Source organism: Ananas comosus, linkage group 14 (genome assembly GCF_001540865.1).
Source record: "Ananas comosus cultivar F153 linkage group 14, ASM154086v1, whole genome shotgun sequence".
Classification (NCBI taxonomy): Eukaryota; Viridiplantae; Streptophyta; class Magnoliopsida; order Poales; family Bromeliaceae; genus Ananas; species Ananas comosus.
In genome coordinates this window covers 900,891-924,561 of record NC_033634.1, presented here as the reverse complement: position 1 = coordinate 924,561, position 23,671 = coordinate 900,891, and the positions used below count along the sequence as shown (strand labels likewise).

The window sequence follows — 23,671 nt, the reverse complement described above, 5'->3', positions numbered from 1 at the left end:
TAATGAAACTCGGTTTTCCTTGCATGGTTTTCTCCTGTTTGATTTTACTCCGGTTTTAACAAATAACACACAAGAAGATTACTACAGCTAATTCACTGAAGTGTGGCTTTTTCTTTGGTTTAAATTTCGAGCTAGAAAAACCTTTTTTTTACTTTTTAGAAGCAATGTCTATAATGAAACTCGGTTTTCCTTGCATGGTTTTCTCCGGTTTGATTTTACTCCGGTTTTAACAAATAACACACAAGAAGATTACTACAGCTAATTCACTGGCAAAAGAAAAAAAAAAAAAATCCTGATAATAGACTCATATTTTAAATAATACTATTAACTCAAGGAACGATCAATGTGGAATATGAATTTTCCTCATGCTTAATTATAAATATCTTCACAACAAAGGAACAAATATACATATTTTATAGACAGAAAGAACTCACAAGAATTCGAAAAACGAAATTTAGAGGATCGAAAAATGTATCTCTAGGTACAAATGATCAAATAGCAAATCACATGCTCCGCAAAAATGATACTCAAAATCTTGTGTAGTTTCACCTTCCCTCACTGATAATTGAGCTCACCAGCGATTGCGAAGGCAACGACGTTTCGACCATTGTATGGGCTCCCGTGCTCGAGCCCGATGGCGCACTAACTTGGTTGCTTGACGGTTGCTGCGCTGACGGTCCGGAGGAGCTCACGGAGAAGTAGCTGGTGCTTGCATCCTTGAACTGATACTCGGTTAAGTAGCTCGGCTTCGTAGTCACCTTGCTCACCTCGACATCCCCCGCCAGCATGGCAACAACCCTCGACATCGGTGGCCGTTGCAGAGGCGACGCCTGTGTGCATAGAAGAGCAACTCCGATAACACGAGCCGCCTCTTCCTCATTAAATGATGTTAGTCTCGGGTCCAGCATTTCCAACGCACGCTTGTTCTCATATAAATGCCATGCCTGGGACCAAAGAGAGGATGTAGCATTAGAGCACAAAGACCGATTTACGAGCCCATTATATTGGAAAAAAATGATTAGGATTCAGCTAGTTTGCACAATTAGCTTACCCAGTCAAGAAGATAAACCTTCTCCTCCTCTTTAACAAATAACACACAAGAAGATTACTACAGCTAATTCACTGGCAAAAGAAAAAAAAAATCCTGATAATAGACTCATATTTTAAATAATACTATTGACTCGAGGAACGTTCAATGTGGAATATGAATTTTCCTCATGCTTAATTATAAATATCTTCACAACAAATCCAAGGAACAAATATACAAGTTTTATAGACAGAAAGAACTCACAAGAATTCGAAAAACGAAATTTAGAGGATCGAAAAATGTATCTCTAGGTACAAATGATCAAAAAGAAAGTCGCATGCTCCGCAAAAATGATACTCAAAATCTTGTGTAGTTTCACCTTCCCTCACCGATAATTGAGCTCATCAGCGATTGCGAAGGCAACGGCGTTTCGACCGTTGTATAAGCTCCCGTTCTCAAGCCCGATGGTGCACTAACTTGGTTGCTTGACGGTTGCTGCGCTGACGGTCCGGAGGAGCTCTCGGAGAAGTAGCTTCTGCTTGCGTCCTTGAACTGAAACTCGGTTAAGTAGCTCGGCTTCGTAGTCACCTTGCTCACCTCGACATCCCCCGCCAGCATGGCAACAACCCTCGACATCGGTGGCCGTTGCAGAGGCGACGCCTGTGTGCATAGAAGAGCAACTCCGATAACACGAGCCGCCTCTTCCTCGTTAAATGATGTTAGTCTCGGGTCCACCATTTCCAACGAGCGCTTGTTCTCATATAAATGCCATGCCTGGGACCAAAGAGAGGATGTAGCATTAGAGCACAAAGACCGATTTACGAGTCCATTATATTGGAAAAAGATGATTATGATTCAGCTAGTTTGCACAATTAGCTTACCCAGTCAAGAAGATAAACCTTCTCCTCCTCGAGGCTTGAATCTGAATTTGGCCGTCCGGTTACTACTTCCAGGGCAACGACACCGAATGAAAACACGTCGGCTTTTTCAGTCAGATGTCCTCTCATGGCATACTCTGGTGCGAGATAACCACTTGTGAAAGAATAAAGTAGGTACTTTTAGTATATCATTGTCGCAAACCCAAGATAAGATTGCATAGCGAGAATTTGAAGAACAAGCTGATTGGAGGGTCCTTACATTGTTCCAGCAATTCTTGTGCTAATGTGAGTCGTTTTATCATCATAAAGCTTCGCGAGCCCAAAGTCTGAGATTTTTGGGTTAAGATCTGCGTCGAGTAGGATGTTGCTGGCTTTGACGTCTCGATGTACAATTCTAACGCTGGACTCCTCGTGTAGATAGGCTAGACCTCTTGCGACACCCAAACATATTTCAAAGCGGTTCGTCCAATCAAAATGCAAACTAGTATTCCCTGCAGATTTCAAAAAAAATTGTTCGTTTCTATGTTTCGCTTTAGGCTAATGCATGAATCATTTTGTACATAAATTGAATACACAATAAAAAAAATAAAATGATGAATCATTCTAGTCTGTTAACACATACCAAAGATTGCCTGATCAAGGCTTCTGTTTTCAAGATATTCATAAACCAATAGCGGCTTATTTCCCTCGATGCAGCAACCATATAACTTCACAAGGTTTCGATGTTGGACTTGGGATATAGTCGCAATTTCAGTCACGAATTGGCGCTTTCCTTGATGAGATGTTACTGATAGTTGCTTTACACCTACTATTCTTCCATCAGATAGTTTACCCTACGAAAAGAACACATTTCTTTTTATTTTTATTTTTCTAAGTCGAAATTACAGAAACTCACAAGACCAATCCAAAGGTTACAGAAACATTCTGAGCCATGTAAAATCCTAGCTTATTGGAGTTGGAGGCCATTATGATAAGCCTCTTCCATATGAATCAAACCAAAAGAAAATAAAAAAAAGAAAAGAAAAAGAAAACTCACCATATAAACAGCCCCAAATCCCCCTTCTCCAAGAATATTTTCAGGACTGAAGTCTTCTGTAGCAGACCGTAACTCAGCATAACTGAAGATGTCAGGTTTTCCAACAAAACTCAAAAATTCTGCAAAATTTGATAGCAATTACATCAGAATTTCAACTTTTCGCTTCTTGAAACAACAATTGATTACGGTAAGTATGCATACCATCATCATCCATGCCTGGCCTTCGTTTCCTTCGCCACAAAACAAAAATGCCAACGATCACCAACAAACCTAAGACTGCGATTCCAACTACAAGTCCTACAACCAAACCTGTTTTACTCTTCGAGCCCGTACTTGGTAGTTCGTTCGTTACATTTGGAGTGAAGTCTGATTAACGGTTGCAATTATTAGAAAAGTAAAATTACATTTTTTCCATAAATGAATTGTTTTATGCGTCTAATTAAGAGGTTACCGTAAGGAGAAACACTGAGAGCTGAGATGAATGGGCCGTAGTAGCCTTGTGTAGGAATGCAGCAAGTGCCTTTTCCTGCCCAAAAGAAATGAATTTCGAGGAAATTATTGGTTACTGGAGCGACAAATGTTTTGACAACAGCCTTAAATGATGTCCCACCAGCCTCCTTTCTTACATCCAAATCTTTTGCTTTGAGATCTCCCTATGATTGTAATTCAGAAAAAAGAAAGAATCAGTACAGCATATAGAAAATCAGTTCCCAAGGTATAGCAGTCTTTGTTCTTTTCTGCAACTCCTGATATATAACTTTCAGTAGAGTCGTATAAAGAAACATATGATTAAGGAAAAACCACCTGAATGTATACATCAAAAACTCTTCTTCCGACACTTTTCCAAGTTGGTGGATTGGGGAATGCAATTTCAGCAAATTGGAGCTTTACAGTGTAATTTCCATTCTGAAGCCCAATACCATAGTATCTTAATGATGAAGGAGACATCCTCGCTGTCTGAAACAGTTCTGAAGTTAATGTATTTTGAAACTGCGATAAACTGGCGATTATATACCTAGCGTTTGAGGCGTCCGCAAATCTCCCAACATTGCTAACACCCCATTTGATTGACCCTGTCACATAGTATGATGCAGCTGACAGAGCGGCATCATCGATCTCATAGACGGTTCCATCAGAAGCTGTAATGTCTTTACTACCACCACAATTTATTCCAAAGGATGAATCTGCATTCAAGTAGTTTATGTTATAAATATTAACATATGTACCTCTGCGAAATTATCTACTTCCATATGCGGTTATAAACTTCATTTTTACACATATCCCCATCAATACACTCCCGAAATGCCTCTTAAAAAAAAATTGATACAAAACCATCTTTACCTTAGAGACTATTAAAAGCTCCTTTACATTATATGTGAAGATTAAGATTTTGAGAGCTTTTCTTTAGCTATAATATAACTGTGACAAAAAGATAGGACTTACAGATAGGAGAACCGAGATAACATGGTATATTTCGCTGAAGACAGTTTAAACCTGATGGTAAAATGCTGTAACCACAGTAATCTGAATTAGAGAGGATAATACGAAAATTCTTCACATAAGATGTGCTGGATTTGTGATAACAACTACCTGTTGTTGGAGCTGTCTATCACAAAGTTATTTGCCACCACGTTCCTTAGCAGATTAAGGGATGGAATTAAAGGTAAGAATAGAACATTGTGAGAACAAACATGACAAGTTTTTAGTCCTTGAGCTTACAATTTTAGATTCGGTTGACTAACCCAAGAAGGAAAGCTTCCTGAGAGCTGATTGTACGATAAATCTCTGCAAATTATTAAGATAAGTTCAGGAAGGAGTTACACGGCAATTTACAGATTATCATCATTTTCCCGCAGAAAGTGATCTGGGACATCCTCACAACTTAAAGCATATCATAATAGTTGAAGGCAAATTTTAAACATACACATTGAGAAGCGAGGTGCTTTTCTGAGCTGGTAAGCTACCAGAAAGACTATTGTTTCCAAGAAATCTGCTTAAACAACATTTAAGAAAAGGTTAAAAAGGGTTTAACAGAAACAGATTACCTCCAAGATAAACTGCAAAAATAATCTGAATTTTCTTACAAGTAGCTGAGCAAATTCAAACTGAAGAGGGACGGAGGAAGTTGACCCGTAATATTGTTAAAGCTCAGATCCCTGTAGTAATCAATTGTAAAAGTTGTTTTTTGTACAAACTGTTGATATAGGAAATAACTAGTGAAAATCAACTATTACGGAGAGAAACTCATACAATTGCTGTAGGTTTAAGAATTGCCCAAAGCTTGATGGAATAGTATCAGATATTTTGCAGTTTCTCAATACCCTGCGATAACATATCAAACATCAGTTCTACTCTAACTTGATGAGATATATATATCTACTAAGAATAGGTTACTGTTTTGCAACTATACAGGTTGCTCAAAGATGTCATGTTACGGACGAAGTCCAAAGAAGATCTTCCACTCGTTATATCACCTATACGTCTGCATCCAAAAGACAATTTAGACCATCTTTAACCACGTGCCACTCAATAAATTACGCAATTGTACGCATAAATCCTATAAGCGAACGCCTTTATATCCAACTTAAAATCATTAGAAAACTTATGCACTTAAGGCACTTACAAGTCCGTCAATTTACTAAGATTGGATAGGCTTGAAGGAATTGGACCTTCGAAAGAATTGCCTTGGAATCTCCTGTGATTTAAATTAGTTAATAATCCCAAAGGCTACAACCATACTTGCTTCTAGAGCTTCCAAAACTAAATAGACTAGTAGAAAACAAGCTTATAAGAAGCATCTTATTGTAGCAAAGACACAGAAACACGGTATAATCTAAGTATTTGTTCTGTACCCCAAAAAAAAACTTCCCGAGAAGAAAAAATCAATAGCTAATCTTACAAGGTAGTCATATTTGTCCAGCTCCCAATAAAATCAGGAAATTGTCCGGTGAAATTGTTGTCAGAACCCCACCTAGAGGCACAACAAAATAGACTGTGAGAGATAATAACATAATTGTAGGAACTCGAAATATCATATTGCTGTAGTAGTTACAGGATCTCCAAGTTTTTCAGATTAGACAGTGTCGATGGAAGTTCACCACTGAGGCCTGAACTATCAATGTACCTGTAATAAATAAAGCTTAATAAGTCAAAGAAGAGTAAAACTATGATTTTTCAGATAAGGAATTCGACTTTTAAAATGATAATTAAAACTTAACAGTTGCTGCAGACTGGTTAAACTCCCAAGCTCTGGAGGAATAGAGCCGTTAAAATTATTTGAACCAATAGCCCTGCAAAAAGCATAAAAATTATATCAAGTAAATTAACCATTCTTTACCTTCGAAACATGGTTGCGAAACTTGCGATAGAGAAAATAAGAAGTGTGCTCTTACAGTAATAAGAGATTCTGAAGCTTTCCAAGTTCCTTTGGAATAGGCCCAGATAAAGCATTAATTCCTACAGACCTATGGATTGTTGTACGCATAAATTATTATCACCAAAAGACCGAAACATATACAACAACTGATGTTGAAGTTGCAATCATAAATCTTACAGGAACTGCATTGCAGAAAAATTTCCGATGAATGTCGGTAAAGGGCCTGTCAAGTAGTTTTGGTCCAACTTCCTGTGAAGAATTAGACCACCAGTTTAATTGAGATTTTAATTTCCTTATGGTTCTTCAGCTTACATAAAACTGATCAGTTTTCTTCTTTCATTTTCATACCGTGCAATTTGTCCTATTCGATCAATGTTTTGAGTAGAACTATCCGCACATAGCACTAAGCTTCCAAATTGGTCTAGTGAGCATTACGATGGGAGCCAATATTGCGCTACCATTAAACATTAGCGTGTAACTGAGAGCGCATTATTCCTCAAATGCTAATTTCAGACCCTGATATTCTTTCCTTTTTATTGAGAGAGAAAGGTAGCATGCTACTTGCTTCGTTTATTTTCTTTTAGAAATAAACTTAGCTGAAAATGTGAATCAACTAGGATTCGAACTTGGGACCTCGGGTACCAACTACCAAGCCCTTTGTCATTTGCGCTAGGGACGGTTGGTAGACCCTGATATTCAGAAGCACACTTTTGCTGTATTAATCCTACTATGTGACACCAAAAACAAATAGATTCCATAAAGATCTTTAGAACTTGAGTAAGCATATCTTTCTTTCCCCTTTTGAGTCATTAAGTCAATGTAGAGCAAATTTTCTTTTCCAGGAGTAACATCAAACAACAATGCTTGACTCTATGATCTTGTTACCAAAATGACTTTTACAGATGAACAAAGTTCGTCAGATCTTACAGGTTAGATAGATAAGTGAGATTCTGAAGCTCCTCTGGGATTGATCCAACCACATCTAATGCATATACTCTCCTGCACGAACAAACATATAGAGAGTCAATCCAAGCCGAACTTTAGAAGTTGCGAATCCCTGACCATTAACTTTACAATCTAAACTTACATAAAATTTTGATTATAGGCGTATAATTTTTATTGGATTACCAAATATGTCATCGAAAATTTAAAAAATAAGTAGTGATACTAGTTCATAAGTTTTTGTTAACAGAACAGGCAATGAGAGGACTGAGTACAGCTGGGTGATGTGGCAAGTAGTCTTGTTGTTGTAGGAGCAGTCACACTTGATGGCCGGGTTGAAGTTCGGATCGTCGAAGCTGGTCGAGTCGATGGCGGCGCCACTGCATGGTTCGCCGCTGATGTTCCAAGCCGCCGACGCTGCCTTCCCCCATCTCCCGAGTATCGTATTCAGTGCTTGCACTGCAGAGCATGCTCATATTCATGTAGTTTTACATCCAAATTCGACAATCATCCTAAATTTCTACACTTGTTTACAATATAAAATTAATGTAGAATATTGGCGTACCAGACTAATAATAAAACTCCCTTTATTACACACAAAATAACTCTCATTCACATACACCCAAAAGACTACAAACCTCACACACTGTCTTCACTACTTCACTACACCTCACAACACTTCCTCACCTCACACCACCACTCACACCCTATCTTCACTATATCTCACTCTTCACTCTCACTCTTACACACTTGGTGTGGAGGCCTCACACCTATTTATAGGCCTCCAACCTACCTACATGAGTACTCTAGAATTCTCTAGAGCACTTATTTCTAGAGCTTTCTAAAGTGCTCTATTAACAAGTAGAGAGCACTTGTTCCTAGAATTTTCTAGAGTACTCCATTAGCAAGTAGAAAATTAGAAAGAAAGAGAGTATTCTAGAATGTTCTTTTAGAGAGAGGGAGAGTTGCCTCTTTCAATACTCCCCCTCAACTCTAACTCTCTCTTAATGTTGCTCTGCTGAGCATTCTTAATTGCTTCCGGAACTCTTCGAACTATGCGGTGCTTAGTCTTTTGGTGAATATGTCAGCTACTTGCTCTTCTGTTTTGATTGACTTCATATTTATTTCTCCTTTCAGCACCTTCTCTCTTATGAAGTGATGATGTATCTCTATGTGTTTTGTTCTTGCATGGAAGACTGGATTCTCTGCAAGGCATATAGCTGATTGGTTGTGGCAGTAGAGATCCACTCCATAATCTGCAAGTTGATGTAAGTTATTCATCAATTGCATCAACTATGTACTCTCTCGTGCCTCCATTGCTGCTGATCTGTACTCAGCTTCAGCTGTAGAAAGTGACACGGTCGGTTGTCTTTTGCTGCACCAAGAGACTACTGCTGAACCAAGGTTGAATCCATATCCAGTAGTTGATCGTCTTATATCATGATCTCCAGCATAGTCAGCATCACAGTAGTCTCTGAGCTCACATGTCTCTCCTTTTCTATACAGGAGGCCGTAGTCGATAGTCCCTTTTATATACCTTAGAATACGTCGAACTGCTTCTAGATGGGGTTTCTTTGGATGTTGCATGTATCGACTAACTACTCCAACTGCATAAGCTATGTCTGGTCGGGTCATAGTTAGATATATTAAGCTACTGACCAGTTGTCGATAAATAGTTGAGTCAGCCAATTCCTTTCCTTCTTCTGCACATAATCTGATATTTGGCTCCATAGGTGTAGAGATAGGCTTACAATTTAACAGGCCATACCTTTGGAGAATATCCTTTGCGTACTTTTGTTGACATAGGAATAGGCCATCCTTTATGCGCTCCACCTCGAGCCCAAGAAAGTGTTTCAGTTCTCCGAGCTCCTTCATTTGAAAGCGTATAGATAGATTCTCTCTTATGCTATTGATCTTCTCTTCATCATCTCCAGTGATGATTAGGTCATCTACGTAGACCAGCACGATGGATATCTTCTCCTGTTGCTTCTTGACGAATAAGCTTGAATCTACAGGTGTAACTTGATATCTGCTTTGCACTAGGAACTCACCTATTTTTCCATACCATGCTCTTGGTGCCTGTTTTAGTCCGTAGAGGGCTTTCCTTAACTTACACACGCAGTGAGGATGAGTTTTACTTTCGAAGCCTTTTGGTTGCTCCATGTATGTCTCGATCGACCTCCCCATGTAGGAATGCATTCTTCACGTCCATTTGCCATAACTTCCATGATTTGCTGGCGGCAAGTGCTATCAACACTCGTACGATTGTGATCTTAGCCACCGGATTGAATGTCTCGTCGTAGTCCAGTCCATATTGGTGTGAGAATCCTCGAGCAACTAGTAGAGCTTTGTACCTCTCTATTGACCCATCTAGATGGGTCTTTACTTTATATACCCATCGACATGATATAGGCTTCACATCCTTTGGCTTTGGTACCAGCTCCCAAGTTTGATTCTGCTTCAGAGCCTGAATTTCTTCGTCCATCGCGTTCTTCCACTCCTTACTTGTGACTGCTTCTTCGTAGGAGGCTGGCTCTTTTGGAGTCTCTTCTTCTTCGGTGAGAGCAGCATTTGCATACTTAGGATTAGGTTTTCTTTGCCTAGAAGATCTTTGTAACTGCGTACCTGTATCTTCAAGTTGGCTTGGTCGATCTTCTTCTGGGGTTTGATAATGCATGCCAGTTCGCCAAGGTTCTGGAGACTTCTGGAGTTGCTGCTCGTCACTAGTTGACTCCGTAGAAGGTTGACTACTTTCTTCTTGCTCTGACATCGCCTTTTTTTCTTCTTGTACTTGCTCTCCAAGCTTTTCTTGTAGCTTGATTTCTATTTCTTCAGAGTCTGGCAGTATAGCTTCTTGTGGTGACCACCAGGACGACGCTTCATCGAACACGACATTTCTTGATGTGTAGCAGCGACCAGTTGTTGGATCACAGCATCTCCACCCTTTTCTTTCACTATCGTACCCGACAAAGATACACAGTATCGCCTTCTTGTCGAATTTACTTCGAAGATTGTTCGATACGAACACATAGCGCACATATCCAAAGACTCGAAAATGACTTACTGTGGGTTTGATTTTTCACAGTACTTGATAGGGTGAGATGAATCCCAACTTCGGTTGCGGCAGCCGATTGATGACATGTGCTGCTGTTCTCATACATTCTGCCCAAAATCTGCCTTGCACATTCTTTGCATGCAGCATGCTTCGGCAAGTTTCTGCTAGATTTCTATTCTTTCTCTCAGCTATACCATTTTGTTGCGGAGTGCGCGGACACGTAAGCTGTCTCCTTATTTTGCACTCTCGCAGATAAGCTGAGAACTTTGATGAGGTATATTCACCTCCATTATCCGTGCGCAAGCATCGTATATTATGAACGGTTTGGCCTTCAACTTTTTCTTTAAATTCTTTAAATTTTTGCAGCACTTCAGATTTTTCTTTAATAAAGTATACCCAGACGTACCTTGAGTAGTCATCAATAAACGTCACCATGTATCGCATGCCGCTAATTGATGTTTGCTTGACTGGTCCAAAAACATCAGAGTGCACGAGCTCCAGCGGTACCTTGGCTCTATATTTGGATTCAATGTAGGAAAGTTGATGAGTTTTACCAAACTGGCATCCTGCGCAGATTGTGTCTCCTCGTACTTCAAGTTGAGGTAAGCCCTTAAGCATGCCGCGCTCCATCATGATTTTCAGTTTGTGATAGCCCACATGTCCTAGTCTTGCATGCTACAAATCAGCAGTCTCACTTTTTCGAGTCTTTTCTACGTATGCTGATTCTGCAAACATTACGTATATAGACTCTACTTTCTTTCTTTCCATGATTTGTATACCTGATATTTTGGGACTGCGAAATACCTTGACATCTTGGGGCCCAAACACTACATAATTGCCTGATGCAGTCAGTTATGATACTGATAGGAGATTTTTCTTCATACCTGGGACATGATAGACGTTCTATAGTTGTACTTGATGTGGGCTGAATCTGGGTGTGATGATCGTTTTTCCTATATGAGTGATTGACAGCTTCGAGTTGTTAGCTGTCACCACTACTCTTCCTCCTTTATATTCTATTGTTCTTAGCAGCTTGTCTTTATCATCGGTCATATGATTGGAACATCCAGAGTCGATGATCCAATCTATACTGTAATTCACCTCTCTTGGATTTTCTATTGTTGTAAGTCCATATATTGGTACCTGCTTTGGTAGCTTTGCCTTCTTAGCACCTGGCGTCATCTCCTCTGCAGCAATGTCTTCTGACCTTTGTTCTTCGAGAGCCTCCTCTTTGTTTGAATGACAGTCTTCTTTTGACTCTATAATGGCAAAGGAGGCTTGAGCATCCCACTCTTCTTCACTTTTATATGCTGCTTAATGGTCACCTGACGTTGCCATATTGCCTTTTACTTGTTTCTTCTTGTGCCAACAGTCTCGGGCGAAGTGTCCTTTCTTGCCGCAATTGTAACACTCCCCGCTTCGCCGTTTGTCACATTTAAACTGCCAGGTATTTTGCTCCTTCTGGTTGTGGACTCCCCCCGTAAGGTGGCTTTCTCCCAATCTTTGTTTTGACCCACTTAATTCCTTCAGTGGCTTCACATTTCTTGGCCCTCCTGTTGCTCGTCCTTTTTTTCTACTGCTGAAGAGTGCCTCCTCTTCAGTTTTTAGTGAGACTCCAGCCATCTATTTGGCTAGAGCCTCCTGATTAGCCAGTAAATTTTCTAGCTCCACCAACGTTGGTTGAGTGGGTCAGCCTCAAATAGCAGTAATGAACCCATTATATTCGGGTTTTAGGCCGTGAATAATAATTCTGTTCATCCGCTGATCACTAATTCGTGACTCTGGATCTAATTAGGATATTTCACGACAGAGAGATTTTACCTTCATGAAGTACTAGCTAATCATCATGTTGCCCTGAGCTATTGTCACTAGCTCATTTTCCAGCAGTTGAAGTCGAGCATCGTTCTTCTTTGAAAAAAACGAGGCGAGGGTGTCCCATGCAGCCTTGGGTGTATCTGCTTCTTTGATATGCTCTAGCAGCTCTTCTTCGATTGTCGTCTTCAGAACGAACATTGCCTTCCCTGCCTTGATACGCCACTTTCTGAACACCTCTACATTCTCCTTCAGTGGTGGAGTTGTTTCAACACCACCGATAACCTCCCATAGATCCTGCCCCTGTAGGTAGGACTCGATGCAGGTTTGCCAATAACCATAATTATGATTATTTAGCTTCTTAATTCCGCTAGTTGTACCAGCAATATCTGCCATAGTGACTTGGTGATTGCCCAGCAGTCAACCAAGTAAGTCTGGTCCCAGACCAACCAACTTCACAGTCCCAGACTGTGCACTAGCAGAATCTCTGCTTATATCGGTATTTAGCTGCCCGGACTGGCAGAATATCACCGACTTAACTAGTAGAATATTTCCTACAATCTGGCTCTGATACCAAATTGTAGAATATTGGCGTACCAGACTAATAATAAAACTCTCTTTATTACACACAAAATAACTCTCATTCACATACACCCAAAAGACTACAAACCTCACACACTCACTTCACTACTTCACTACACCGCACAACACTTCCTCACCTCACACCACCACTCACACCCTATCTTCACTATATCTCACTCTTCACTCTCACTCTTACACACTTGGTGCGGAGGCCTCACACCTATTTATAGACCTCCAACCTACCTATATGAGTACTCTAGAATTCTCTAAAGCACTTATTTCTAGAGCTTTCTAAAGTGCTCTATTAACAAGTAGAGAGCACTTGTTCCTAGAATTTTTTAGAGTACTCCATTAGCAAGTAGAAAATTCGAAAGAAAGAGAGTATTCTAGAATGTTCTATTAGAGAGAGGGAGAGTTGCCTCTTTCAATTAATGTAATTTTTTATGCAGAAAACAATTGAGACCCGAGCTAAAACAAGAGGGTGCTTTTGTAAGCTAGCTAAAAGAATTATGCACCAAAAAAAAAAAAAACGAAAAAATTAATACTAATATATTTTTTTTGAGAGCAAAGTTATAAATAAGGTAGATTAATTATAGTATGCATGCTATTTGTTCACGAGGTGAGACCGCTGTCTTTTCCCAAACATTGAGTCTTTTCCTTCCCTGCGTCCCTTTTATTCCTGTTACTTGGGTTTGAGCTGCAGTATTGCCGAGCACTTTGTGTTGGGGATCATGATCTGCCAAAGGGGTTTGTCGTTTTGCTTTGTTTTGCTTAGTTCGCTTTTCGTTCCTATGAGTTGGGGATCATGATCTGCCAAAGGGGTTGTCGTTTTGTTTTGGTTTTGTCTCGTTCGCTTCTTGTTCTATGAATCCCAAATGGGGTATATCCCTGTTTACTCAATATATATATATATATATATATATATATATATAGTATGCATGCATACCTTCAGAATGCATGCATACTATCCTCCTTCAGAATGAATGCATGCATACCTTCAGAGGAAAGCACATGCCTTATACCAAGTCATGTGGGCTGTGGATAGAGATGGGAGTGGAGTGGATAAAATGTTTTTTTAGTTAATTAATTACTAGTCCTTATCCTCCTTTTTCAACTAAATTAGACAACATTTGAGTTCCTCCTCATTGACATCTTAAAAAATATCTGAGATCAATCAAAATCAATAGGGAGAGATATAATTCGAGTGTACTTCTTAATCTACAACAGTTGTTTTCTCCAAAAAAAAAAAAAAAAAAAAAAAAAAAAAAAAAAAAAAAAAAAAAAAAAAAAAAAAAAAAAAAAAAAATTAATTTTTTTTTTTTTTTTTTTGAGAGCGAAGTTATGAATAAGGTAGATTATATTGTGCATGCATACCTTCAGAAGGATCTGTCTTGGCTTGAGCAGTGGCCCTTCCCACAAAGAGGACGAGGCAAAGAGTAAACAACAAATTAAAGCAATATAGAGAAGGAGAAATTGTAGGAGACCTCAACACCACCATCTTCGAGTCTCTCTCTCTCTCTCTCTCTCTCTCTCTCTACAGTGGAGAGATGTTGCTCAATTGGCCTCTTCATATACAAAAGAATACACCTCCAAATATAAATATAGGTTTAATTGCGTACAAGTTCCTGCAAACATAGTAAATTATAAGAATATTCCTATAAAGTTCAACTTTTATATGTTGTTCCCACAAAACTCATCAAACATGTTCCTGTCGTTAGAATCCGTTAGAAAAAATAAGTTAATCATATGTTAAGTACTTTAATCCTAGTTAGTTAATAAGGTGAATTGACCTTTTTACCCCTTTTCAATTAACAGCTAGAATTTTTGGAGGAACATATTTGTGATGGCAAAAAAGTCATTTCACTTATAAAATAGACAGTGCTTTAATGGTAATAAACCAGAGGAGCATATTTAAAAATATTAAAATTTTTATAGGGACAATATACTAAAGTTGAACTTTGGATTAATATTTCTAATTTGCAGGAACATGTATAAAATTAATCCTATAATATAATAAAAAAAGGACAAATTATGGGCTGTCCATATATAGGGAGTGTTTGGTTCGCTTCTTTTTTACCCTGGAATCGGAATCGGAATGGGTGAATCTGTTTGTGGGTGTTTGGTACGCGGGAGTCCCATTCCGATTCCGATTCCCGAGTGGAATGGGAATTCCCCGATCACCTTTTTTTTCAATCCGGCCCAGGAGGCCGGATTGGAAGTTTAATCCGGACGGAATGGATATTTATTCGGATTAAATATATTTTTTCAACTTTTTTAATTAAAATACAAGTTTAAATTTAGAAATTAAAATTTTAATTTTTAATTTTAATTTGAACTTGAATTAAAAATTAAAATTTAATCAAGTATTTCGAATCTAACTTATGAATTTAAATTAAATTTTAATTTATGTAAAGTTTTGTTCAAATTTTTTTTAAAACTTAAATTAAATTTATGGATTCAAATTAAAATTAAAATTGTAATTTTAAGTTTGAATTTGAATAAATCAAAATTTAGTTTTATATTTCGAATTATCCACTCTTCAAAGTTTAATTTTTTTTAAAAATAGATTTAAAATTTTGACATCATTTCAAAATTTTGATGTAAAATTTTAATATTTAATTTTTAATTTGAATTTAAATTAATATATTATAAAAATAAAGTTAATATATTAATCTGATTACGTTTTTTATATTTACCTGAACCAAACACCGAAAATGGAAATTATTTATTTCGATTCGATTTAGATGATGAACCAAACAGAATTACGTAATGAGTCATTCCGATTCCGATTCCAACTTATTTCAATTCCGATTCTGATTCCGATTCCGACTTCGAACCAAACACGTCCATAGAGTGAGAGATAACTATACTTCTAAAAGCATGATGATCTTTATATTTTACTTTTTTCTTTCGACAATGGAATTTTTTTTTTTTGAGAGAGAAGGTAGCATGCTACCGCTTCGTTCATAAACAAGGTGAATTTAGCAAAGGTGGGAAGCAACTAGGCTTTCGGGATGAGGCGGAATAAAAACACACACACACACACACACACACACACACACACACTAATTGCAGAAGGACTCCCACATGCTGTATTGAGCTTGTACTTCCGCCAGCACCTGCCTCGTCGACTTTTTTCTGTTGTCAAAGATTCGCCTATTCCGTACTAGCCATATAGCTCACCAAGTAGCGACCAAGGTTGCTGACTCCTTTCTCCCTAAAGCTCCTCGCTTATAGCTGCATTCCCTCTATAAATCGTCAACTGACCGACAAGCCCGTAGGCCCGTTTGTTAGGCAGTAGGCAGGTCAGTAGCGCCTGTGAAACATAGCATTTCGAGAAAAGATGGTCCACAGTCTCTGATTCATCCAGACAGAGAACACACGTATCCGCACCCGACCATCCCCTTTTCAGAAGATTGTCCTTCGTTAGTACCTTCCGTCTCACCACGAGCCAGCCGAAAATTTTAACTTTTAGTGGTATTTTGGTTCTCCAAATAGGTGTCAATTTCGTCTCAATTACCCCGCTCTCATGTAGGAAGTTATACAATAATTTGACCGTGAAGACTTCTGATTGTGTTAGAATTCCTAACTAATTGATCGCCATAGAAGGAAGATCCTGATTAATTGATCGCCATAGAAGGAAGAAAAATATTTGATTGGCATATCATCAAGGAAGATTAAAGAATGTCAAAGAATATGGTTATTTTTTGAATTACTTTCTATATATGAAATTTCCATATATTGTATTTCCATTCTTTTGTTAATTGTATATTATATATGAAGATGAATAATATTGTACAGTATAATTGATCTAAACTTTACAATATCTCTTCTCAAATTTCTACTACTCTTTGAATAAAGTTCACATATTGACTCCATCTCCATCTCACTTCATCTCCGACATTCGCTAAAGTAACGGTGCTTATCAGTCCTTTCAGCTCCTGGATAGCGTCGCCGTCAGCGGTGGAACTCGGCGTGAACCCGTGCAAAATCCTGTGCCATCTCCACCCGTTAGTGTCTGTACTATCTTGCACTCGGAGGTTCTTTCTAACTACATCGTTGAAGATTTGGGGGAACATCGACTGTAGTGAGAGGTGGCCACACCACCGGTCCTTCCAAAAACTCACAGTACTACCGTCCCCGATTGCATAGGATACCCCGCACCGAAAAAAGTCACAAGTTGACAGAACGCTTTGCCACCATTGGGAGTACGGTCTAAAAGAGACCCCTTCCCAAAGGGGTATCCTCCTCTTATAGTAAGCTGCACGTAAGAACGATCTCCATATTGTTGATTTATTGGAGAGGAACCTCCACCACCATTTGGCCAGTAACACCACGTTCATGGTCTCCTGATCCTTCACCCCTAGTCCCCCGTCTCTTTTACTCCTACATACCGTCTTCCAGCTAACCAGACAGTGACCCCTAGTTACAGTGCTCCTACCTTTCCAAAAGAACGCCCACCGAAGGCCTTCGATTCGCTTAATCACCTACTTAGGTGCTCTGAAGATAGAGAAGAAGTAGAGTGGCAGGTTGGATAATATCGAGTTAACCAGAACTAGCTTGCCTCCAGTGGAAAGGAGTTTTGCTTGCAATCCTTCAATCCGTCGCTCAACTCTATTGATTATTGGCCACCAATCCGCTCTACTTAGTCGTTTGTTCGTGAGCGGCAGCCCGAGGTATTTCGTCGGGAGGGGCCCCACTTTACATCCTAAAATTTTCGCTAATCTTTCTCCCTTCTGCATGGATCTACCCAGATAGAAAAGCTCAGATTTATGCCTGTTGATTTTTAGTCCTGAAGCCCATTCGAAGATATGCCAAACGAACTGTAGATTCCTCACTTGTCTTTCCATGGCCTCGCAGAAGAAAATAGTATCATCGGCATACTGAATAAAAGTCACATTGCTATCCTCGTTAGGCTCTACCCCCCTCATCAATCCGTTACCAACTGCTCCATTCATCACCCTTGCAAGACCCTCTGCGACTAAGAGGAAGAGGTATGGGGATAGTGGATCACCTTGTCGAAGTCCCCTTCTGGTTTTAATCCATTTAGTCGGGGCGCCATTAATGAGGATTGCGATTTTAGTGTTAGCTATACATTGATCAATCCAGCTAATCCAAAGCTGGGAGGCCCCGAGCCAAGCCAATATTTTCCGGAGGAAGCCCAGCTCACTCTGCCATAAGCTTTCTCAAAATCTGCTTTAACCCCGATACTATCAACCCCTGTTTTAGAGCACCAGTTTACAACCTCGCTTGCGGTTGCGAAGGAGTCTAAGATCGATCTATCCTTGAGGAATGCCGATTGCGAGGGGGAAATGACATTGTGTAGAATGCCCTCCAGTCTATTAGCCAGCACCTTTGAGATAATCTTTTGAGCTCCGTTGATAAGACTGATAGGCCGAAAATCATTCGCAACTTTCGCTCCCTCTTTCTTCGGGATTAGACAGATGTACGAATAGTCTAGTGGGGCTGAGTTTAGTAACCCATCTGACAGGTCCTAAAATATATTGAATAAATCATTCTTAATTGTGTCTCAAAACACCTGAAAAAATCTTAAATTAAAGCCGTCCGGACCAGGCACCTTATCCCCACCGAGTTGGAAAGTTGCGTTTTTAATCTCTTCTAGAGAGAAAGGTTTCGACAATGGAACATTAGAATCAATAATCCGCTGTGTCTGAGTTTCTATACTATTTCAAGCATCAAAAAGTCAAATTTCATATTTATTTTATATTACTCACCAAATGATCAATATGTTTTAAAAATTAATTATTTTAATTATCGATAAAAAAAAAGCAATTGCAAATTTAACGATATAGAATTATCCAATTTATATAAAATTTTGAGAGAATATTCTTTTTTACTATCTAAAGCAATATAATTAAGTATTAGCAATCTAAATTTTCAGTACTCTATCAATATTTTTTTATAAATTTTTTATTTTTAATCGTTCAGTTTAATTATTAAGTAAATAATATCGAAAAATTATAAAATTTAAACTATATAAGTATAAAGGTGTTGGGATAATGACACCCACTTGGGAATTTTCTCAGGATTGATAGACACAAGGGCTTTCATTAATTTACTTTGAAAAACTTTAAATACCACTTATGTAGTTTCGCACTTTTTTATTTTAATATTTTGTGATTTAAAGTGTATCAAGTTAGTATCATGTAGTTTTATTTTTCTCTTTTTTTATTCATTTTACTAATTTTTTTTCGTTAAATCAATGACAAAGTTAAAAGTAAAGGATACTAAAGTGAATAACGATAAACCTAGATAAGGTATCTAAAGTTTTTTGTATATAATTTAATAAAATATTAACAAAGGCGCTGACAAAAAGAGAAAAACGAAATCATGTGATACTAACTTGATACACTTTAAACCACACATTACTAAAGTAAAAAAATACAAAACCACGTTGGTGATTTTGAAGTGTATCCATTTATTTTTGTAACAAATGGTGAGGAGGTGCAGGCATGTAAAAGCCAAGTGGGATTTGGATGGTAATAAAGTGGCTTTCAAACTTTTCAAAACATTTATTTTCTAATTGTACTGTGATTAGGACATTTTAAAACTATTCAGTGCTCCAGTTGACAGCATTCTCTTGGACTTATTTTATACTTTTCTTCCTTGTTTTTATGCACTCCTCTCTATTGAAAGCATAGGTTTAAAATTCAACTTGTGACTATTAGAGATTTGATTGTTCCTCTTCATGCCAATTAAGATAGGAGAGCTGTGAAATTTTCCTTTTATTTTATTTTATTTTTTTTTGGTCACTTAGAAGACAGGGCGAGAATACTTTTCTATCATACACGCAATAAACTAAAAAAAAAAGTAATCTCAAAGTAAGTTTCGAAAACCACCGGTAGCTTAGTGGTAAGACACTCGAGTACTGATTTAAAAAAATAATAATAATATTGAATATGTAAAGAGAATTTCTTTGAAGTGCGAAATCTCCGAATGAAAATTAAACTTAAAAAAAAAAGAAGCTATATTTTCTGAGAGTATTTTCTAGCCCTTCGAATTTTCAAAGTCATAATAAGTATCCAAAATCTTTTACACCACTAATGAATCTATCCGCTCTTAAATTCTCTGCTTACAAAATTGTATTGATAATTAACTTAAAAGAAAAGGATGTGATTTAGACCACCAGATGCTTCCCTTTTGAAAGCTTGAGGAAAATGATGTATTTGACAACAAAATGGGATCTAAAATTAGTAATAACCCAATAAATAAATAGTTTGAACAAATGTGAAAACTACAAATAGTTTTAGGCATAAAACTCAATCCAAAATTTTGACACATCACATGGCCTTTGATGTGTGCGCCCATAAAATCAATATATTCAAAGTAATTACTCGATGGATCATTTAAATGGAATATCTAGAAATGTCAACTTTGCTCCTGTTTTATAAGCCGTACGCGAACTTACATGATAAATAACTAAATAGAAAGGGGAAAAAGACCGATCGTCCCTAGAGCAAGTGGCAAAAGGCTTGGTGGTTGGTATCCGAGACCCAAGTTCGAATCCTAGTTGATTCATATTTCTAGCTAAGTTTATTTCTAAATGAAATAAACGAAGCGGGTAGCGTGCTACTTATCTCTCAAAAAAAAAAAAATATTTGAATAATGTTTTAACAAATAATTGAGTTTGCAAGTTAATTCTTCAAAACTTTAAAATTTGGATGATGTTTTGATCAAATGTTGTGCACATAATTCTGTATAACTTTAAAAATATAAAGACAACTATTTTGTCACTTCTAAGTTTGATAATTAAGTACGACGATCGAAGNAAAAAAAAAAAAAAAAAAGAAAGGGGAAAAAGGAAAAAAAAGTGATGGACCAAGTTGAGCTTCAATGTAATTTGAGATCATCATTAATTTCAGGAATGATGTAAAATCATCTTTTGTTGCAGTGAACACCTCCTCCTAAGGTGGTATTATTATTTTGTTGATTTTTTGTTGTTTTTAAAGTTCGAATGGTGATCTTATTATTATTAGAGCACTGGAGATATTTTGGAAGTTTCGTATCTCTAAAATCAACAACATAATAACAAATATAATAATTCCCTTTTATTTATTTTATATTTCATTTTGGATCTTTTTGATCTGATTCAGTACGGCCCAGCCCACTATCATAATTCGCCGAGCCCAAGAAGGCCCATTAATCATGGACATTTGTTGGGTTCCAACTTCTTGAGTTAATTAAATAAATTCCAGGAACTAAAATTGAACCATTTTATATTAGTGATATTTGTGATTCGAATCCAACTAGACCGCAATAGTTAGTCTCACCAGTAAATTAGAGTCTTTAGCTGTGCCATGTAGAAAAAATTGGGAAACAAAATATAGTCACGTATGTCCTATATTTTATAAAACTAATTGCTCGATTGGATTAACATTTCCTATTTTGTTACAAATTAGATGAAAAAGGTAAGTTGAGAATTGGAACGAGCCCATTGGTCCTATTATGAGATGGACTATATAGGTTGGGTTTAGTGGTTAAACCCACTAAGGAAGTAACCCCACTAGTTAAAAGGGCAAAAAGAAAAAGAAAAAAAAAAAAGTGTCCTAATCAAAACAGAGTTTGAAAAAAATGAAACCAATTAGCCAACCAACAAAACTTCTTGTTACAATAACATCTTGTTATTGTATCGAAATATATAACTTTCGACTAATTTGACTAAAGTTGAACTTGATAAAATGAAATGGCCGAATAATTGAAAAATTAGATTATTCGAGAATACACATTGAATGTTGAGATTACACTTGAATTTTTGATAGTAGATCCACAATTAAAAAAATTACTGTGATTGTTTCAGAAGAAATGAAACAAAAGATATGATAAAATTAGGACAAATATCGTAGACGGCGGTGGCTAAAATTATCTCTTATATCTGCTTGACATATCTTTTGGAAGATTTTTGTTTCCCTTCTTTTCAGTCTCTTCTTTAATACACTTTTTACTGCTTAAAATGATGTCATATGTCACTACAAGTGTAGAGAAAGATAAGGTCTTAGCCTTCTAGAGAGAGAGGTAAGGTACTTTGTACCAAATGTGCTAGGCCTCAAAACATAATAATCATATCATTTTCTTTCGTTTTTGTTGTCCATGCTCACACACATCAGACCAAACATTTTTGTTAGTGCAGAGAAGAGAAAACATTATGTGCTCCATTCTGTAAAGATACTTTAGTTAACTCCCTTCATTGAAACCGATTATTCCTAACGTAACTAGCAAAGGATCTGATAGTTGGCACCTTAGATTTTTATTTTTTTTTTTAAAAAAATAAACGAAACAAGAAGCATAAGAGTTCCAATGCAGAGGAAAAAACACAACTAGAGAGAAGTTAGGTAAGTCTACAATGAAAACCTGATTGATGCGACCTCAAGTCCTACTGTGCACTGATAACGTCTCGAGACGTCTTGGTAACGTTTTCATTTATCTTAAAACATAACTTTAAACCAATCAGCATATGCTATAAATGTGACAGTTTTTCAAAAATTTAGAAAATTTTCACCACCGACATATATCATCACAACATCACATCTGAGGGATTTTTTTTTTTTTTTAACAATTTGTTCGTGTTTGAAGTTGTGACTTGGAGTGCTTGAGATCAAAGTTAAGGATTATATATGTTCCATTAATAATTTCAATAATTATAAAAAAAAAATCGTTACAGGGGTGAAAAGTAGAAGGGAAATTAATTTTGATTATCTGTTAACTGTATAACTAGAATTCCTCGCTATACGGACGAGAATACACGAGGCACAAAAAAGGAACAGCGAAAATCCCCATATTACCCCTCCCTGTTCATGTCAGCTGAGACTATTTACACCGCCACAGCAAGGGCAAATCCGGAAAACAGCCACCAAAATAGGAAAAACTAAAGAGGAAGAGAGAGAGAGAGAGAGAGAGAGAGAGAGAGAGAAACGGAAACGAGGAGATGTAGGGAGAGAGAGGGAGAGAGAGAGAGAGGGGTGCGGGAGTGGTGATTACGAAACCCTAACCCTAGTCGTCGGGGAGGGATCGGAAGAGCTCGTGGACGGCGGGATCGGCGGCGGCGTGGTGGTGGTCGTGGGAGAGGGAGAGGAGGAGGAGGAGGCGGCGGAAGAGGGGGACGGGGCAGGGGATGCGGAGGACGCCGCGCTGCTCGTAGCCGTACTCGGCGGCGGAGCGGCGGAGGAGCTCGACGAAGGCGGGGCGCCCCAGCAGCTCCGCCCGCACCGCGAACCGCTCCATCTCCTCCCCCACGCACACCGGCACGTGCCCCTCCGGCACCCTCCCACCCCCCGGCCGCCGCCGCCGCCGCCTCCGATCGCGCCCTCTCTCCTCCTCCTCCTCCCTCTCCCCCTTCCAAAGGGGCCGGTGCTCGGATGAGTCCGCCACCCGCGAGATCCGCCGCATCAACCTCTTCATATCTTCCTCCTCGATTTAGGGTTAGGGTTAGGGTTTGGGTTTGGAAAGCGCTCGAGATCGCGAGAAATCGAAAGAGAGAGTGTGTGTGTGTGTGTTGAGAGGGGAGGGGGGGGAAAGAGGGGGTGTGATGAGTGATTTATATAATAATTTGGTTGGTGGTGAAAATAATTAATAAATTTGGAGATTTTTTTAAATTTTTGTTTAAAAAAACTTATTAATTAATTTTTTTAGGGGGGGTGGGGGATGTACGAATAGGACGATAGGAGTACTTGGATGGTTTATACGTGAGAGAAAAAGAGTAGCAGGGTTTGGATCCGATCGCCTGATGCAGCCGAACAGCCCACACAGTTTATCCTCCAATGAAATTTCGACACGTAAGAGATATTCGCTAGGGCGAACGTACGAGAGCTTAGGTCGTATAAAATTGTCCGTCCGATCGGGTAGGTGATCGCGAAAGGGAGACCGGAGTGAGTTTTTGAATTGAACCTCGTCGAACCGCAACCGCGGGATTTTAAAGTAAAATGTACGGTTAGTCCCTGTACTATTC

General features: G+C 38.3%; 2 protein-coding genes across 3 annotated transcripts; both read right to left on the bottom strand.

Moving 5' to 3' along the window:
- On the bottom strand, positions 336–6,520 carry LOC109720403 (probable LRR receptor-like serine/threonine-protein kinase At1g56130). Of its 2 annotated transcripts, none has more exons than XM_020247492.1 (21): positions 6,495–6,520; positions 6,334–6,405; positions 6,160–6,231; positions 5,994–6,065; positions 5,841–5,912; positions 5,565–5,636; positions 5,352–5,423; positions 5,192–5,263; positions 5,026–5,097; positions 4,866–4,931; positions 4,661–4,726; positions 4,532–4,576; positions 4,385–4,449; positions 3,746–4,125; positions 3,393–3,594; positions 3,143–3,307; positions 2,942–3,060; positions 2,528–2,738; positions 2,165–2,396; positions 1,909–2,059; positions 336–944 (listed from the first exon to the last, which is right to left on the bottom strand). In XM_020247492.1, exons 1-21 carry the CDS (start codon positions 6,503–6,505, stop codon positions 546–548), a joined length of 2,688 nt encoding a protein of 895 aa, XP_020103081.1. In that variant the 5' UTR covers positions 6,506–6,520; the 3' UTR covers positions 336–545. The 2 variants fall into 2 exon arrangements, with proteins under 2 accessions (XP_020103081.1, XP_020103080.1); XM_020247491.1 differs by lacking the exon at positions 336–944 and adding an exon at positions 1,192–1,801.
- Positions 22,396–23,218, bottom strand: LOC109720404 (auxin-responsive protein SAUR71-like). Its single transcript, XM_020247493.1, has one exon. The coding sequence runs from the start codon at positions 23,122–23,124 to the stop codon at positions 22,717–22,719; it is 408 nt and encodes a 135-aa protein (XP_020103082.1). The 5' UTR covers positions 23,125–23,218; the 3' UTR covers positions 22,396–22,716.

What these genes read in the sequence shown, in the direction of transcription:
- LOC109720403 (XM_020247492.1), bottom strand. An exon ending in CTTCAGAATCTCTTATTACT is followed by an intron (nt 6,232 to 6,333) that starts GTAAGAGCACAC and finishes TGCTTTTTGCAG; the next exon opens with GGCTATTGGTTCAAATAATT. An exon ending in TTATCTCGGTTCTCCTATCT is followed by an intron (nt 4,126 to 4,384) that starts GTAAGTCCTATC and finishes ACTTGAATGCAG; the next exon opens with ATTCATCCTTTGGAATAAAT.
- LOC109720404 (XM_020247493.1), bottom strand. Translation starts at nt 23,124, where the DNA reads ATGAAGAGGTTGATGCGGCGGATCTCGCGGGTGGCGGACTCATCCGAG.